Genomic DNA, 19,570 nt, shown 5'->3' on the forward strand with positions numbered 1-19,570 from the left:
GAGTAGTCAGCAAGCCGGGGTCAATATGAAGCAAGGACAATAGTACAAGAAGCTGCAGCAGGGCCAGGAAACCAAACGAGAAGAATCACAAGCAAAGGAGGAACAGGAAAGGCAGGTATAAATAGACAGAGGGCGGGAGCTAGCTCCGTCTGGCCAGGCTGTGATAGGTTCTCCCACTCCTAAGCCTGCCACCCTGAGTGGTGGAAGATGGAGTCAGTCTCACAGACATAGAAGCAGGTGCAGACTGATTATCTATGGGCGTTAACCCCGAAGCTTTGCCTGGCAGATCCTTTACATTAGCTTTCTTAAAATTAAATATTTTTGCCCTCCCAGCCTGTGTTTGTTTTTTACAGTATAGGTAAAATGTAACTATATTGTGATCACTGTTACCAAGGTTTTCACAAACATTGACATTCCCAACAAGATCTGCATTATTAGAAATGACCAGATCCAACAGAGCTTCACCTCTAGTCGGGTCTTCCACATACTGGCTCATAAAGTTTTCCTGCAACAGGTTGAGGAAATGTCTCCCCTTTGCAGTTGAAGCCGAACCATAACACCAATTAATATCCCGGTAATTAAAATCTCCCATTATCACTACAGTACCCGCCTGTGCAGCCTGCTCCATCTGTTTATATAGCTGAACTTCCATCTCCTCAGTTATATTGGGGGGTCTATAGATTACACCAAAAGTAATTTTTTCTAGTCCCACCCACAAGGTTTCAACCTCCTCACAATCTTCACCCTCTAATGTCTCATTCACACTCTCCTTCATATCACTTCTCACATACAGACATACACCATCACCTTTCCTATTTGCCCTGTCTTTCCGAAACAGTGTAAAACCCTGTAGATTTACAGCCCAGTCATGTGAAGAGTCTAGCCATGTTTCAGCAACACCAACTATATCTATATTTTCTTCCAGTATCAAGGCCTCCAGCTCCCCCATTTTGCTTGCTAGACTTCTGGCATTTGTGAACATACACTTTAACTTGACTTTCAGTTTTTCACTTTTATTATCAGAAATGTGATTTGACATTATTTGGGCATTTTTATTTACACTGCTGTTTTGTAACAAAAGGATCTCCTTATCCTGTTGTCTAGTCCTCTCCCCACGGTCTGTTTTCCCCCCCACCAATATAGTCTGACCCCTCTCTAACCTGACTACCCCTTTTTTTTTTCTACATTGACCTCCCTAATCAGTCCTAGTTTATGTTTCCCCTAATGCAGCCTACACTTCCCATGATGCTTCTGGCTTTGCAGAGACAGAAAGGGCGGAGTCTCATCACACTGCACTTGCTCTGCTCTGAATCCTATCTAAGTGATAGATTAGTGACATAAACTTCTGTCCTCACACTGCAGATTCTCTACGTATCCCTTTGTAGCTTCAGTCTGTCTCCTCCGCCTCCTGCTTGTGATAGATTTCTTTCTGTCAGTTTTTACACAGTAGGCAGTGAGGAGCAGCATCTCATATGAATACACAGGACTCTCTGTATATAGCACTCACAGACAGTATAGACAGGCAGTGTGAGTCAGGGGAGTTTTATAACCCTGCAGTCAATCATTGTATGGACTCACCTATTATATCACTGCACTCCTGCTCACTTAGATATGGCAGAAATTGTCTCTTCAGTAGCACTATATAGATGGAGGGATATACAGAGAAACGAGGAGGTTGGATGGGATGGGAGGTGTCTCAGTGCTGCCATGAGAGATTTGATGTAATACGTGATGATGTAATCCTGTAGTTCAGGATTACATCCTACACATGGGAGAGTGACTTCCTTTTTACACATGAGAGCATGGTCTATTCTGGAGGTCAGACTGAGATCACATGACAGAGCTTCCCATAATGAAAGAGGTAAAAATATATAGATGTAACTGAGCTGGGAAGAAACATGTGACACTGCTAAAACATTGCTGGTGAGTTAGCATGATACGTATAAAAAATAAAAATAACTGGAGTGCTTCTTTAACTTGGCTAAAATATATTTAATGCAGAAAGTACACATTTCTGTTTTCAAATATGTCACTTACAGTCATTCAACATGGCTGTGAAGTTAATCTCCTAGATGGGAAAGGCACGCCATCTGGTTTTCACAGGTTTAGACCCCCAGTGAGTACAATATTAGGGAGCTACGTGATTACTAATAAATATGGCTTATGTTCTGGTTTTGATTGGAGGTTTCCTTTGTATTCTCCCCTTTAACAACATTAAATTGAGACAATGATGTAGAGAACATCCACTAAATGCGAATAGGGCAACCAAATATCCAATACTATAGGTGGTCTTACACGACCCAGTGTAGGCCGTGTAAGCGAACGCCGATTAACCAGTTGATCGACGCTCGTCTGCTCCTTTTACAAGGAGCTAGTATGGGGACAAGCGCTCATTACTACGATAGATCGTCCCCGTACATTCCTATCATGTCGGCAGCACGTCTCCCAGTTTACACAGGGAGATGTGCTGCTGACATGATAATATTTAAGGCATTTAAAACGATATGATCAGCTGATGAACTAAATCTGTGTGTGTCCATCCATGTGTGCAGACATGGCCGCCATCAGGGCAGTACTACTAGTACTCTTGTTAGGCGCCCGGCCACATGGCTGAAGAAAAGGGGCCCGCCGGGCTGTCGTCGCCCCCCCCTCCGGACTGTCGCCCCCCTTCGCAAGATTCGTGAGCCCCCCGCAACGCTCGCGGCCCCCCCTCGCAGCCCCTTCCTTGCGCGCCCCCCCCTCGCAACGCTCGCGGTGCCTCCTGCATACCTGTTGCTTCACGAACTGGATGGGTAAGATGCAGCATGAGAAGCAGAAGCTCCGTTTGGAGATCCCGCCCCCCAGCCAGCTCCTCTACACAGTCGACCGAACCTGCAGGCTGGTGAGTTTTTCCTCCCCTCTCCATCCTGCTTCCCATCCCTCCTGACCCCACTTGTAGAATATATAAAGTATGTGAAAAAAAAAAAAAAATCGTTTTCCTAGCGTTTTTTTTGCTGCGATTTTCGAAATCGCGGCAAAAAACACTATGTGAACAGGGCCATATTCTCATGCGGGATCTGCTACACGCTTGTGACCTATCTGCATCAGAAATCAAAGGGAAAGCCTCAGATTTTTACTGTGGAAAAACAGATTGAACTTTAATGGCAACGTAAGAACGGAGCATTAGTTCTCCTTACATCCTCACTAGCGCTTCCCCCTCACTTAAGGCCCCTTCACAGCATGTTATTGCCCTAAGTTTATCGTGTACATCAGGAAATTTCACTATAAACATGTAGACGATAATTCACAGTGCTCCATTATGTCCTTTTAGTCTACGTCGGTAGACGTAGGTAGAACTTATTTTTGAAGGAAGAAATACCGTAGTAGACTTTGCTATTCCGGAGTCCCCAGACAGAGCATCACAAGTGCTCTACCTGTGGACTTGTTCCTGGGAAAGCTCCTGACATCACTGTCCATATATGTAAAGTACAGTCAGGGGATTCTCCATTGCCGGAATCGCCTGTCAGAGCGTTGTCAACGCTCCGGCCGTGTACTCAGGCTTTGCAAAGCTTCGGACGTCACTTTACGGACATGAGGAACAGCGCCATAGTCCCTGGGCAGAGCGCTAGTAGAAGGCTCCAGCCCTGTTCATGGACAGTGACTTCAGTTGTTTCCTCTGGGCCATTCCCCGTGCGACGTATCCCACTGTATGCCATACAGTCGGATACTCTTTGGCTAAATAGATCAAAATCCAGAGCATAAACCGGTTACTGCCTGCTCCATGGTTTCCTTCACTGTAATTGACATCAGCACCAAAATCAGTTAATGCGTATAACGTACAAACGTGAGTGCCATACTTTCCATTGCCCACCCCTGGTAATGAATGGGGGGCCCAGACATCTTGGCTGTATGGGGCCCAGAAATTCCTGATGGCGGCCCTGTGTGCAGACATAAAGTGCTGTCGTTATACATTTATTTGTATTATTAACATAATTTTTCCATGATTGTAATAATACTGCTATTGACATTGTACCTGTTAGATTGAGTAATGATTTTACACATCAGTTATAATGAGACAATATCAACTGCCTCAAATGAAGTCCCATTACTTCTCCCAATGGCTACACATTGTAAAACTCTAGTAAAGGTCCTCTTAAACTGATAGATATTGGTTTTAAAATGATACAGCAGGTTGATCGGCGCTCATTTGCTCCAGTCGTAAGGAGCAATGATTGGTAATGTATGGAAATGAATAATCATTACTACAATCATTCATGCCCATGCATTTGCATCATGTCAGCAGCACATCTCCCTGTTTACAGAGGTAGATGTGCTGCCGACTAGCGACTATTTTATTGGCCACATAAAAGCATTTGCTTGTTTATTGATTACACAGGGAGATGTGCTGTTGAAAACGAGGATTTTTAATGCTGCATAAAAGAGCATATCAGCCGATGAACCAGCGTTTTTGGCTGATCATTGCCCTGTTTACACAAAGCAGTGATTGGGAACGAGTGTTCATATAAACGCTTGTGTGCCCGATCATTGGCACGTGTAGAAGGGCCTTTATTGATCTACCGTAAGGGAATTGTGATATACGTAGTGCACTTGGTCAGCTGGAGCTTTACATTCGCTCTTGTAAATCCATTTTGATAGCATTTTATACGTTAGGTTCATGTAATAAATGACTGTGTATGTGTTGCAGATCCTGTAATTCAATCTTTACAGCTCTGGATCATTGTCAGGAAGCCATAGAAATTACAAGTGAAGAGCATGTTATACAGGTACAGATAACAGATTTATGTCTAGATATTAATGTATATATTTGTGCCTAGCTGGTCATTCCTTGTCCCTCCATAATAAAGTGTTATTAGTAGATGGGGTCCACTTTATAATGCTTCCTTACAGAAATGTTTGGGCCATTACATTCATAGACCAGACCTCAGTTAGAGGACAATACTACTAAGGCTTCGTTCACATCTGCATTGGGGTCCCGTTCTGACATTCCGTCTGAGATTTTCGTCAGAACGGGACCCTGAACAGACACAAACTGACACCGCCGAAAACCAGAGGTTTCCGTCTCCATCACCATTGATTTCAATGGTGATGGATCCGGTGCCCATGGTTTCCGTTTGTCTCTGTTGTGCACCAGACCCGTCGTTTTGCCGGAGGCAATAGCGTAATCGACGGGTCCGGTGCACAACAGAGACAAACAGAAACCATGGGCACCGGTTCCGTCACCATTGAAATAAATGGTGATGGAAACGGAAATCTCTGGTTTCCATTGGTGTCAGTTTGTGTCTGTTCAGGGTCCCGTTCTGACGAAAAGCTCCGACGGAACGTCAGAACGGGACCCCAACGCAGATGTGAACGTAGCCTTATATCTGCAAATTGCTTAATGAATAAACATATTTCTATGCACAGGCACAATGTACTGGCTTCAAAAGTATACAAATGTAAATCATTATTAGTAAAACATTAAAGATAAACAATAAATTCCCTGTAATACGTTTTTATTAAGGGGAATGCATATTATTTAAATCAGGTTTTTATTATAAATATACACTACCGTTCAAAAGTTTAGGGTCACTTAAAAATGTCCTTATTTTTAAAATATTGTTAATGTGCTAAATGACTATTCTAGCTGCAAACGTCTGGTTTTTAATGCAATATCTACATAGGTGTATAGAGCCCCATTTCCAGCAACCATCACTCCAGTGTTCTAATGGTACATTGTGTTTGCTAACTGTTTTAGAAGGACTGTTTTAGAAGGCTAATGGTTGATTAGAAAACACTTGAAAACCCTTGTGAAATCATGTTCGCACCTCTGTAAACAGTTTTGCTGTTTAGAGGAGCTATAAAACTGACCTTCCTTTGAGCTAGTTGAGAATCTGGAGCATTACATTTGTGGGTTCGATTAAATTCTCAAAATGGTTAGAAAAAGAGAGCTTTCATGTGAAACTCGACAGTCTATTCTTGTTCTTAGAAATGAAGGCTATTCCATGCGAGAAATTGCCAAGAAACTGAATATTTCCTACAATGGTGTGTACTACTCCCTTCAGAGGACAGCACACATAGGCTCTAACCAGAGTAGAAAGAGAAGTGGGAGGCCCCGCTGCACAACTGAGCAACAAGATAAGTACATTAGAGTCTCTAGTTTGAGAAATAGACGCCTCACAGGTCCTCAACTGGCAGCTTCATTAAATAGTACCCGCAAAACGCCAATGTCAACCTCTACAGTGAAGAGGCGACTCCGGGATGCTGGCCTTCAGGGCAGAGTGGCAAAGAAAAAGCCATATCTGAGACTGGCTAATAAAAGGAAAAGATTAATATGGGCAAAAGCACACAGACATTGGACAGAGGAAGATTGGAAAAAAGTGTTATGGACAGACGAATCGAAGTTTAAGGTGTTTGGATCACACAGAAGAACATTTGTGAGACGCAGAACAACTGAAAAGATGCAGGAAGAGTGCCTGACGCCATCTGTCAAGCATGGTGGAGGTAATGTGATGGTCTGGGGTTGCTTTGGTGCTGGTAAAGTGGGAGATTTGTACAAGGTAAAAGGGATTTTGAATAAGGAAGGCTATCACTCCATTTTGCAACGCCATGCCATACCCTGTGGACAGCGCTTGATTGGAGCCAATTTCATCCTACAACAGGACAATGACCCAACGCACACCTCCAAATTATGCAAGAACTATTTAGGGAAGAAGCAGGCAGCTGGTATTCTATCTGTAATGGAGTGGCCAGCGCGGTCACCAGATCTCAACCCCATAGAGCTGTTGTGGCCACAGCTTGACCGTATGGTACGCAAGAAGTGCCCATCAAGCCAATCCAACTTGTGGGAGGGCCTTCTGGAAGCATGGGGTGAAATTTCTCCCGATTACCTCAGCAAATTAACAGCTAGAATGCCAAAGGTCTGCAATGCTGTAATTGCTGCAAATGGAGCATTCTTTGACGAAAGCAAAGTTTGAAGGAGAAAATTATTATTTCAAATAAAAATCATTATTTCTAACCTTGTCAATGTCTTGACTATATTTTCTAGTCATTTTGCAACTCATTTGATAAATACAAGTGTCAGTTTTCATGGAAAACACAAAATTGTCTGGGTGACCCCAAACTTTTGAACGGTAGTGTAAATTTTTTATTTTTTGGTGGTGTTTTTTTTATTTTGTAAATGTGACTATCCACATAATATTCCAGCTTTCAGACTGTCCACTAGAGCAGTCACAATAAGCGGATATTTCTTCTTAGAAAAAAATATAGAAAGATGCCTCCAGCTCATCCTTTCGGATATTTCTTCTTCTCTATACCTCACTTGGTTTGCTGTATATACAGGCACAGGATAAGGAGAACAGTCTCATTATCATTAAAGGGTGCAAAAAGCTCTATTGTATTACCGGCAGTCTAGATAAGGTAGAATAATAACACTATACACACAGATAAGGCTCTATATGCAGCTCCCCTGGTCTCTTGGGGAGGGGGCTGAACCGCATCACTCCCTGGAGACTAATAGTCTATAAGATTCCTCAGTCAATTGACCCATTCATTGCAGTGGCCATAAAGCGCACACACAAAAAGACCAAACACATTATTTAATGTCTATATACATATAGTGCATCAAATTAATGAAATACAATTAAATACAAGAGACATTCCATAACCATACGATACAAATATATATATATATATATATATATACATACACTACCGTTCAAAAGTTTGGGGTCACCCAGACAATTTTGTGTTTTCCATGAAAACTCACACTTATATTTATCAAATGAGTTGCAAAATGACTAGAAAATATAGTCAAGACATTGACAAGGTTAGAAATAATGATTTTTATTTGAAATAATAATTTTCTCCTTCAAACTTTGCTTTCGTCAAAGAATGCTCCATTTGCAGCAATTACAGCATTGCAGACCTTTGGCATTCTAGCTGATAATTTGCTGAGGTAATCGGGAGAAATTTCACCCCATGCTTCCAGAAGCCCCTCCCACAAGTTGGATTGGCTTGATGGGCACTTCTTGCGTACCATACGGTCAAGCTGCTCCCACAACAGCTCTATGGGGTTGAGATCTGGTGACTGCGCAGGCCACTCCATTACAGATAGAATACCAGCTGCCTGCTTCTTCCCTAAATAGTTCTTGCATAATTTGGAGGTGTGCGTTGGGTCATTGTCCTGTTGTAGGATGAAATTGGCTCCAATCAAGTGCTGTCCAAAGGGTATGGCATGGCGTTGCAAAATGGAGTGTTAGCCTTCCTTATTCAAAATCCCTTTTACCTTGTACAAATCTCCCACTTTACCAGCACCAAAGCAACCCCAGACCATCACATTACCTCCACCATGCTTGACAGATGGCGTCAGGCACTCTTCCAGCATCTTTTCAGTTGTTCTGCGTCTCACAAATGTTCTTCTGTGTGATCCAAACACCTCAAACTTCGATTCGTCCGTCCATAACACTTTTTTCCAATCTTCCTCTGTCCAATGTCTGTGTGCTTTTGCCCATATTAATCTTTTCCTTTTATTAGCCAGTCTCAGATATGGCTTTTTCTTTGCCACTCTGCCCTGAAGGCCAACATCTCGGAGTCGCCTCTTCACTGTAGACGTTGACACTGGCTTTTTTCGGGTACTATTTAATGAAGCTGCCAGTTGAGGACCTGTGAGGCGTCTATTTCTCAAACTAGAGACTCTAATGTACTTGTCTTGTTGCTCAGTTGTGCAGCGGGGCCTCCCACTTCTCTTTCTACTCTGGTTAGAACCTGTTTTTGCTGTCCTCTGAAGGGAGTAGTACACACCGTTGTAGGAAATCTTCAGTTTCTTGGCAATTTCTCGCATGGAATAGCCTTCATTTCTAAGAACAAGAATAGACTGTCGAGTTTCACATGAAAGCTCTCTTTTTCTAGCCATTTTTAGAGTTTAATAGAACCCACAAATGTAATGCTCCAGATTCTCAACTAGCTCAAAGGAAGGTCAGTTTTATAGCTCCTCTAAACAGCAAAACTGTTTACAGCGGTGCTAACATAATTGCACAAGGGTTTTCAAGTGTTTTCTAATCATCCATTAGCCTTCTAACACAGTTAGCAAACACAATGTACCATTAGAACACTGGAGTGATGGTTGCTGGAAATGGGCCTCTATACACCTATGTAGATATTGCATTAAAAAACAGACGTTTGCAGCAAGAATAGTCATTTAGCACATTAACAATGTATAGAGTGTATTTCTGATTAATTTAATGTTATTTTCATTGAAAAAAACTGTGCTTTTCTTTCAAAAATAAGGAAATTTCTATGTGACCCTAAACTTTTGAACGGTAGTGTATATATATTTATATACAGCGCTGTGAAAAAGTATTTTTCAATTTCTTCTATTTTTGCATATTTGTCGCATTACAATGTTTCATCTAACTACTTTTAATGTGAAGATAACCCAAGAAAACACAAGATGCTGATTCTAAATGATGATTTTATTTATTGAAGGAAAAAAGCTGTTCAGCCCTATCTGGCCCAATGTGAAAAAGTTATTGCCTAAATTACATTTACAATTGACCAAATTACATTTACAATTGGGCTCAATTTCACTAGCTACACCCAGCCATGATTACTGCCAGACTTGTTGAACAAATCATCACTTAAATAGAACCTGTCTGGCATTGTTAAGCAGGCTAGAAATTCTCAAAAAGCAGCAAATGATGCCACATTCTATAAGACATACAAATGCAGATGCCAAACAAAGTTATTGAAATGTACCAGTCTGGAAAGGGTTACAAAGACTCTGGGAATCCAGCGAACTTCAATGAGAGCCATTATCCACAAATGGAAAAATCTTGGAACAGTAGTAAACCCTCCCAGGAATGGCCGATCTACCAAAATTTCATCAAGACTCATCCAGGAGGTCACAAAAGAAACCAAATGAACATCTAAAGAACTGCAGGCCTCACTTAAAGAGGCTCTGTCACCAGATTCTGAAATCCCTATCTCCTATTGCATGTGATCGGCGCTGCAATGTAGATAACAGTAAAGTTTTTTGTTTTTTTAAAAACATTCATTTTTGGCCAAGTTATGAGCTGTTTTATATATATGCAAATGAGCTTTGAAATGGACAACTGGGCGTGTTTTTTTTTCGTATGTCTAACTGGGCGTGTATTGTGTTTTTAACTGGGCGTGTTTACGTTTATGACGCTGACCAATCAGTGACCAGTCAGCGTCATACACTCCTCTCCATTCATTTACACAGCACATAGTGTTCTTAGAACGATGTGCAGCCACATACACAAGTGTCCTGATAATGAATACACATGACCTCCAGCCTGGACGTCATGTGTATTCAGAATCCTGACACTTCTGAATCTTTTCTGTGAGATTCCAGCAAGCCGCGCGTAATCTCGCGAGATTACGAGGTAAACGAGATTTCGTTTCCCTTGCTGGAAATCTCACAGAAAAGATTCAGAAGTGTCAGGATTCTGAATACACATGACGTCCAGGCTGGAGGTCATGTGTATTCATTATCAGGACACTTGTGTATGTGGCTGCACATCGTTCTAGTAAGAACACTATGTGCTGTGTGCAGCGGTGACATGGGATGAAACGTCATCCCAGGAGGCCGGACAAGAGGAAAATGCAGGGAGTTCTGGGTAAGTATGAACTGATTTTTTTATTTCATTAAAATTTTATTTTGTGAGCGCCGAGAATGGTCATTCTTCAGCGCTAGTCACTGTCCAGGGTGCTGAAAGAGTTACCGCCGATCAGTGCAGCCCATTAACTCTTTCAGCACCCTGTACAGTGACTAGTTCTGAAAAACCCTGCTCTCTCAGCACCCTGGACAGTACCATGTTCAGCGCTCGGAAACGGAAACACGGAGTGCACATGGGAGTGCACACGGAAACCACACCGCTAAACCGATGAAGGAAGTGTGCACGAGGCCCAACAGTTAAACATGGTGGTGTTGGTAGTGGGATGGTCTGGGGTTTCTTTGCTTCTTCAGGACCTGGACAACTTGTCATAATTGATGGAACCATGAATTCTGCTCTCTATTAGAAAATCCTGAAGGAGAATGTCCGCTCGTCAGTTCGTGACCTAAAGCTCAAGTGCAGTTGGGATATTCAGCAGGACAATGATCTGAAGCACACAAGTAAGTCCACTTATGAATGGCTCAAAAGAAACAAAATGAAGGTTTTTCAGTGGCAAAGTCAAAGTCCTAACTTAAATCCCATTGAAATGCAGTGGCAAGTTCATGCTTGAAAACCCTCCAATACACCCGAATGAAAACAATTTTGCAAAAAAGAGTGGCCCAAAATTCCTCCACAGCGATGTAGAAGAATCATCACAAACGTTTGATTTCAGTTGTTACTGCCAAGGGTGGCACAACCAGTTATTAGGTTTAGGGGGCAATTACTTTTTCATTTAAATCAGACAAATTAGCAAAAATAGAAGAAATTGGGTGAAAGGAAAATACTTTTTTACAGCACCATAAAAACAAAAAACAAGACCTCATACAGCTGTGTTGATGCAGAAATAAGATAAGTTATGAAGTCCAGAATGCCGAAATGTTCTAAATTTGTGTCATTCTTAAGATCAAAATTGGTTTAGTCGTGACGGGGTTAACAGGTATTACATCTAGAGGGCTGTTAGTTTGTAGATTCGCTTTCAATAATTGAACAGTACTGTCTTACTAAGTTCCTCGTACTACTCTAGATCCTGCTAAAGATACGTGCCTTGAGTTTTTGGTAATATGTTTGGTAATCTCAGAATAACCTCACAGTTCTAACTACTTTTAATTGTCAGTATGTTAATCCAGCTTTCGAGCGAATGATGGGCTACCACAAAGAAGAACTCCTAGGCAAGGAACTCACAGAATTTCCAAAAAGTGACAAAAACCGTGCAGATCTGTTAGATACTATCAACACTTGTATCAAAAAGGGAAAGGTATAGAACAATATGGTTACTTTGTGTATATGTGTGCAAGTTCTAATGTACAACCCCCCTCCCTCCTCAAAAGCTCAACTGATCCGTACCACTGTCTCCGAGTTGTTTGGAGAGGTGTGAAATTTATGGCCTTCTATTAGTAAAATATACAGATTATTTTAGATTATTTTTTCATCACTTTTTGACATACCAGTACATTGTATTCTACTGTAGATTAGAAAGTCAGATGAAAGTGGAAAAAAAGGTATTTAAAGTACTTTTGAACAATTCACTATTGTAGGACTGTCGCAGCTCAGTAGCAGTGCCGTATTTGTTAAAATGATTGGTCCGAGCACACAGTACAGCCAGGGCTGGCCTTAGGGGTGTTCTGTAGGGTTCCCAACAGATGGCCTGGTACCTGAGGCTTGTGACCACTATGTATATCACTTTATGGGTAATTCACACATAGTGTAAATACTGCGGATTATCTGCAACAGATTTAGTTGCGGAAAATTTGTAGCGGTACCAATAAAAACTACAGATTGTCCCGCAGAAAGGGCACGGCCAGACGTGGCGGAATTGCTGTGGAATTCTGCTGCGGACAGTCCGCAGTGGAATTCTCCTGCGGCCGGTTTTTAGTTGTTTCAATACATTTTGAGGCAAGTTCGTTCAGACGTTGTGGAAAACTCTGCTGCGGTGCGGAAATTTCCGTCCGAAGCATATACTGACTGTTGCGGAGAAGAAGCGGAATTTCACTGCGGATTTCAGCCTTTGCAATGCAAAAACTGAAATCTGTGGCAAGTCCGCTGTGATTTCTGCAACGTCTGAATTACCTGTCAAATATGCAAATATTGGCGCAGATTTATTGCGTAATTGCCCCAAATCTGCACCAACATTTGCAGCGGAAAAACGCCGCCACGTCTGGCCGTGCCCAAATAAGCCCTCACACCGCTCAATCGACAAAAATAAAAAAAAATATGTTTTTCAGAATATGGCAACACAAAACATTTTTTTTTTAACAAATAGTTTTTTCTTTGAAAAAGTAGTAAGACATTAAAAAAAACTACCGTATATCAATTTGGTATCGTAGTAACTGTATTGACAAGCAGAACAGAGTAATATTGTCGTTTTTACCGCACGGTGAAACACGTAAAAACGAAAGCCCAAAAAAACAAGAGGAATCGGAGGTTATTTTCAATTCCACCCTACAAAGTTTTGGTTTCCTAGTACATTATATTGTACTTTAAATAGTGCCAATAGAAACTACAACTCATCCCACAAAAAATAAGCCCTCACACCACTTCATTGACAAAAAAATGCGGGGAGTGAAAAACTAAAACAAAAAATGGCTGTAGCGACAAGGAATTCATATATTTGCATAGCAGTATTATTTAGACATTGTATAACATTGATATTAAATAATTTGCTGCATGGAGATGTTATATAGTCACTGTATGTAAGTCATATTTGAGAACTTTATGGTAGTATTTATTTAGGCATTGTGCGGCTCTGCTGCACTGCACAGTATATTATTTTTGCAGTATATGCTATTTAGGCATTTGTTTGGAAGTGTTTTTTTGATCAACATATGGCACTGTTATGTGGGCATGATCATGTATAAGGCTGATATTTAGTATAGTTATTTGTACATTAAAAATGGCAGCACACCATATTGGGGGGGGGGGGGCAACCAATAAAGGGCAACGCATGGGTCACAATCCAACTTAAAACCAGACCTAGAGCACATCTTTCACATCACATAATGTGAAGAGTCCAGCCACACAGGAAGCTGAGTGAAAACCTACCATGTACATACGGTTCGGATACGCTGCGTAAAAGTACACAGCGTATCCGCCCTGCTGAAACACCGCAGCAAAGTGTATCATTTCACAAAACAGGAGGTAAAAGAATGAAAATTAAAAAAATATTTATAATTACCCTGGTCTCCATAATCATGGCGGCGCCTCTCTTTGTTGTCCGTACAGCCTGGCCTCCTGGGATGACATTTCATCCTATGTGACTGAAACGTCCAATGAAATGTCATCCCAGGAGGCCGGCCTAGACAGAGAAGTATAGACAACAGGGTAAGTATAAGCTTTTTTTTTTTTTTTTTGAGTTGCGGTCTTTGCAGTGGAATTCCAGCTTTTCCACTGCAAAAATCGCAACAGTTTCTATTTGCTGCAGGTTTTACCTCCCCATTGAATTCAATGGGGAAAGCCTAAAACAGAAAAGCAGCGATTCCAAAGCATAAGTAGACAACGGTTTTTCCGCAGATTTTTTTCTGCAGCATATGGATGAGATTTGTTCAAATCTCATCCACTCTGCTACTACTGTAATACGCTGCAGATTTTCCACAATGAAATCCGTTGCAAAAAATCTGTAGTATTTACACTATGTGTGGACCTACCCTTAGGCCTCATGCACACGACTGTAGTGGTGTGCACGGCCGTGATTTGCGGCTCGGACGGCCGCGGAGTGTCACCCGCAAATCGCGGGCCGTGAACATGTCCGTGTGCATTCATTTCAATGAGCCTGGACAGCAAAATATTGCCGTAATAAGACATGTCTTATCTTTTTGCAGTTCAGGCTCCTGGGCAATGCAGGGACCGTGGAAACCACGGTCGTGTGCATGTGCCCATTGAAATGAATGGGGCCGCAATTCTCCCACAGATTTGTGGGTGAATTGCGGCCGCAAAAATACGTTCGTGTGCATGGGGCCTTAAAGGAAGCAGCAGAGAAAAGGAACAAGACTCAAAATTTGCAGGTTAAACAAAATGTGGCTTCACTACATCTAAGGCCCCATGCACACGAACGTGCTTTTTGGCCGCAATTCCCCCAAAAATCCACGGGAGAATTTCGGCCCAATTCATTCCTATGGGGCCATGCACACGACCATGGTTTCCAAGATCCGTGCATGGCCCAGGAGCCTGCAGAAAGAACGGCAAGCCTTATTTACGGCCGTGTTCTGCGGTCCGGGCTCATTGAAAATAATGGCCGCGGCCATGTGCACAGCCCGCGATTTGCGGACGGCTCTCGGCTGACACTCCGTGGCTGGCCGACCCGAAAATCGCGTCCGTGCACATGACTACGGTCGTGTTCATGATGCCTTATAAACACCTACAACTGCCTGTGTTTGTAAAAAATGTTTTTGTAACAATGAGTTATCTTTAATTCTGTGACAATTTTTTGTCAAATGATATACAAGATTCTATTCAGTTCATACTGACAAAATTTACTTTTTTCATTTAAGGAATGGCAAGGAATTTATTACGCAAAGCGGAAATCAGGAGACAGCGTCCAACAACACGTGAAAGTCACTCCAGTTATTGGACAAGGGGGGTGAGTAAAGACAAAACTCTTTACTACAGAAGAGCAAAGTTACCAAAATTTGTTTTGGGTTGGATTCAGTCTAATTGTCTGTCTGATTCGATCCCAATAGATTTTCCGCAAAACTGTGGGGTTTTTAAAACTCTTTACAGACATGCCGCTGGGCGTTACAGTATGTTTGCTAAAGTCGAATTCTAAGTTTGCATGTGCTATATGTAAATGTAGTACTAGTAGTCATCGTGGCGAGGCTTGAGGGCTAAAGAGTCATGGCATTGTGGCTCTTTACACATCCATTCTTCCTGGCTATTTGACATCGCTGGCCCGAAATTCTGCCCATGCACTGTTCACTGGTAAACTCCAGGCATGCACAGTGAGCGAATAAAGCTGAGGATTGTACAACTCGCTTCACTTCAGGTGGCTGCCATTTTGCCATAATTTGTGCACCGCGAGTCCCAAAAGTTTGATATTTTGGCGTATTCATAACTTTTTGAAAATTCTGACTGAATTAAATTTATTTTGAATCAATTTGCACATCTCTACTCATACATTTCTGTGGTTACTTACAAAGTACAGCTAAGTGTGTAGACTAGAAGCAACATTGCAGTAAAATTTATATCCAAAAAGTTTGGATTTCAGAGGGGAATTTTCAGACATTACCAGCTGTGATCTGAAGCAAACAAAGAGGGTTTGAAAAAGTCTTCTATAAATTAATTGTAACTTACCTCGCTGAAATACTGCTAGTTCACCTTAAGGAGAATCAGAAGAAAGGTGGAGAGACTCTTTTTTTTATTAGAAAGCATTAATTTAGTGATGAAAACAAGTTTTGTCATTTACTTTTATTTAAAAAAAATTCACTGTTTCACTTCTGCAGCATCTATGTATCACAGTAAATAGAGGCTGCAGAAAGCCGTTTTATGCTGAATCAGTCAGTGAGCTTCTCTGACGGCTCAGCTGACAGCGGCCAAACATTCTCCTTAAAGGGGTTTTCTCATCTTGGACATTTATGGAATATCCGCATGGAAACAGCATAGCACAGCAAACTGTTTCCGTAGCTCCCGAGTTCCTGGAACAGCGTAGCTCGTTGTGCTACGCTGTTTCCATAACTCCCATTCACTTCTAAGGGAGTTACGGAAACAGCCTAGCTCAATGAGATCTCTTTCATGATCTATTATCTGGAAGTCGATTTTTTGTGTCAGCGCAGCCGTCTACCAGGAAATTGTAGAGAACTTCATGCTTCCCTCTACTGACAAGATTTATAGAGATGCTGATATCATTTTCCAGCAGGACTTGGCACCTGCCCACACTGCCAAATGTACCAATACCTGGTTTAATAACCACAGTATCACTGTGCTTCATTGGCCAGCAAACTCGCCTGACCTAAACCCCATAGAGAATCTATAGGGTATTGTCAAGAGGAAGATGAGACACCAGACGCAACAATGCGGACGTGCTGAAGGCCGATATCAAAGCAACCTGGGCTCCCATAACACCTCAGCAGCGCCACAGGCTGATCGCCTCCATGCCACGCCGCATTGATAACACCTCAGCAGTGCCACAGGCTGATCGCCTCCATGCCACGCCGCATTGATACAGTAATTCATGCAAAAGGAGCCCCGACCAAGTATTGAGGGCATATACTGGACATGCTTTTCAGTAGGACAACATTTTGGTATTAAAAATAATTTTTGAAATTGGGCTTATTTAATATTCTTATTTTCTGAGACACAAAATTTTGGGTTTTCATTAACTTGTTAGCCATAGTCATCAACATTAAAAGAAAAGAATGCTGGAAATAGATCGCTCTGTGTGTAATGAATCTATACTGTATAATATATGAGTTTCACTTTTTGAATTGAATACTGAAATAAATTAACTTTTTGATGATATTCTAATTCATTGAGAAGGACTAGTACATATATTTCATTTTCCTTTTTTTCCCCTTCTTCCTTTCCTACTCCTTCAATTTATTCTCTATCCTCATGCCCTTTTTCCTTTTTCTTTATACCTTCTTTGCTTTCCTTTCTCTTGCCTATCATTCCTTAAAGCACTAAGAATCCAGTTCCCTCAGGTATCTAATTTATTTAGCCATTCTTCAGCTTCACTAGGAGCCTGAAAAAAAAAACCATTTCCTCCTCATGAATAATTCTTAATTTTGCTCGGTGAATCGTTTTACTCCCTCAAAAGAAGCTTTTTTTTTTTTGCAGCCCAGTTGCGAGACCAGGGAACACCATAATATTAACATTGTTGAACATCAGGGAGGTTTTTTTTCTAGCTTTCTACAAAATGAGGTCCCTATCACTGGACATGAGTAATTTAAAAAGTAGAATTCTCTGTTTTCCACCAGCTAATAATTTTTTGGTGGGCACTCTATATGGGCCCTTTCAACACCGAACATGCTTGAAAACCCATCTTTGCCCAGCAGGTCCTTAATCAACTTAGTTATAAAAGCGATAGAGTCATTGCCTTCTGATCCTTCGGGGAGCCCAACAATTTTTTAATTATTTCTTTTGGAGCGGTTCTCATAATCAGTCACTTTCTCCAACAGGTCTTTATTCTTCTTCTTTAAATCCAGGATGTCATTGACCATCAAAGCCTGTTGATTCTCTACTTGGTTAATTCTTTTTTCTGCCATCCATACGAATTCGTATCATATTGATATTGTCCCTTATCACAACAAAGTCATTTTTAATAGAGCCCAACTGAGCTAAAACATCACCTAGTGCTCCACTGCATTGCTTTATTTGTGAAAAAATGCCTTTTAACGAGACTTCTTCCTCCTCCTCATTGGAATTTTCTCCTGAGATTTCAAGATTTTTAGCCTGGTGGGTTTTATCTCTTGCGTTTGTTTTACTTCTTAGCTTTTTGGATGTAGCCCCTTTTTCCGAACATAGATATTTATCCATTTTCTTTGTTCTTGCTTTTTGTGTTGATACAGTCAGTGGTAAGTCCAGAATATCTTGATTTAACTTCCTTCTTTTTCCTTGTCATATGATTAAATCCTTCTGCACTCCAATCAGAACTTTTTCTATGTAATTCATCCCCACAGGCGTGGGTATTTTTTATTTTTTTTTCTGTATTCAGAGTTTTAACTATGTAGCAACCACTGCCATATGCTTACAAACTCTGGCAAAACTCTTTCAGACTTTTAGTCCCCTTTATATCCAAATACCGAGATGAGGCAAATATCACAATATCTTTCTGGTCAAACACACGAAGGCTTGCAGATAGGTAATATGTCCTGCAATTGCAGCCACCATTTTGTTTTATTTTTCCCACTTAGGCTCAAGACTCTGTACTTCTCAGCACCGTTATTGGTGGGACTTGACCTTTTATATAATCATAACCAGTATCGGACTGGAGTACCTTGGGCCCACCAGAATAAATAATTCTTGGGGCCCACCCGAAAGCTATAAAGAAATAATGTGACCACTCTTAATTGCGTAGTAAAAAGTGTGTAGTAAACCAAAGACAAATATTACCACCACATAGTGACAATATAGTGGTAGACACCAGTCCTACACAAGCGTCCTAGTCAGCTGTTTCCATAACAACCATACAACAGAATAGATGCATGCGTGACCCTCCCTCCACTGGTCTCCGTCTGGATTCTGCGGTCAGTTCTAGATATAGGTGCAGGTCCCAGAGCTGGGACCCGCATCTATCAGACATTTGTGGCATTTCCTGTGGATATGCCATAAATGTCTAAGATGGGAATACTCCTTTAATAAAAAAAAGAGAGAAATCTAGTGACTCACCAGTGATGTATTTTCAGATTGGCATCGCTCACTTTTACTTTTCTTCTTCATCCAGCCCAGATTGCCCTGACGTCTTCTCCCGACCACGAATCGCCTCTGCAGAATTTGAAACACAAACATCTTTGGCTTCTCAATTTTCTAGCTCCTCCCCACCCTCTACAAAAACCTCATCATTTATAGTGCCCCAGATATAAATAATGCCCCCTTGGTGCCACACACTATAATACTACTCCCATTAGGCCCCATAATAATAATAGTGCCACACACAGCTCCCTGTAGATGGTGCCACACAGCCCCCCTAGTAGATAGTGCCACACAGCCCCCTCGTATAGTGCCACACAGCCCCCCTAGTAGATAGTGCCACAAAGCCCTGCCCCTGTATAGTGCAACACAGCCTCCCAGTAGATAGTGCCACACCCCCCTTGTATATAGAGCCACACAGCCCCCCTACTAGATAGTGTCACACCCCCTTGTATATAGTGCCACCCCTCCCCCCGTTGTATATAGTACCACAGCCAGCCCCCCCAAAAAAGTGCCACACACCCCCTATTGTACTTACCGAGCCCCATTCCCACGACGGACGGAGTGCTCCACCGTCTCAG

The 19,570-nt window shown here is 41.7% G+C and overlaps 1 protein-coding gene across 4 annotated transcripts in view; it reads left to right on the forward strand.

The window, feature by feature from the left end:
* Positions 1-19,570, forward strand: part of PDE8B (phosphodiesterase 8B) — a 230,248-nt gene that overhangs the window by 167,606 nt on the left and 43,072 nt on the right. For 3 of the 4 annotated variants that reach the window (XM_075838621.1, XM_075838639.1, XM_075838631.1), the window contains exons 7-9: positions 4,685-4,763; positions 11,767-11,907; positions 15,137-15,225. In XM_075838621.1, coding sequence (XP_075694736.1) covers positions 4,685-4,763; positions 11,767-11,907; positions 15,137-15,225 — 309 coding nt within the window. The remainder of the gene's footprint in view (positions 1-4,684; positions 4,764-11,766; positions 11,908-15,136; positions 15,226-19,570) is intronic. The other variant, XM_075838649.1, reaches the window with a different exon arrangement.

Source organism: Rhinoderma darwinii, chromosome 1 (genome assembly GCF_050947455.1).
Source record: "Rhinoderma darwinii isolate aRhiDar2 chromosome 1, aRhiDar2.hap1, whole genome shotgun sequence".
In the NCBI taxonomy this organism is placed as follows: Eukaryota; Metazoa; Chordata; class Amphibia; order Anura; family Rhinodermatidae; genus Rhinoderma; species Rhinoderma darwinii.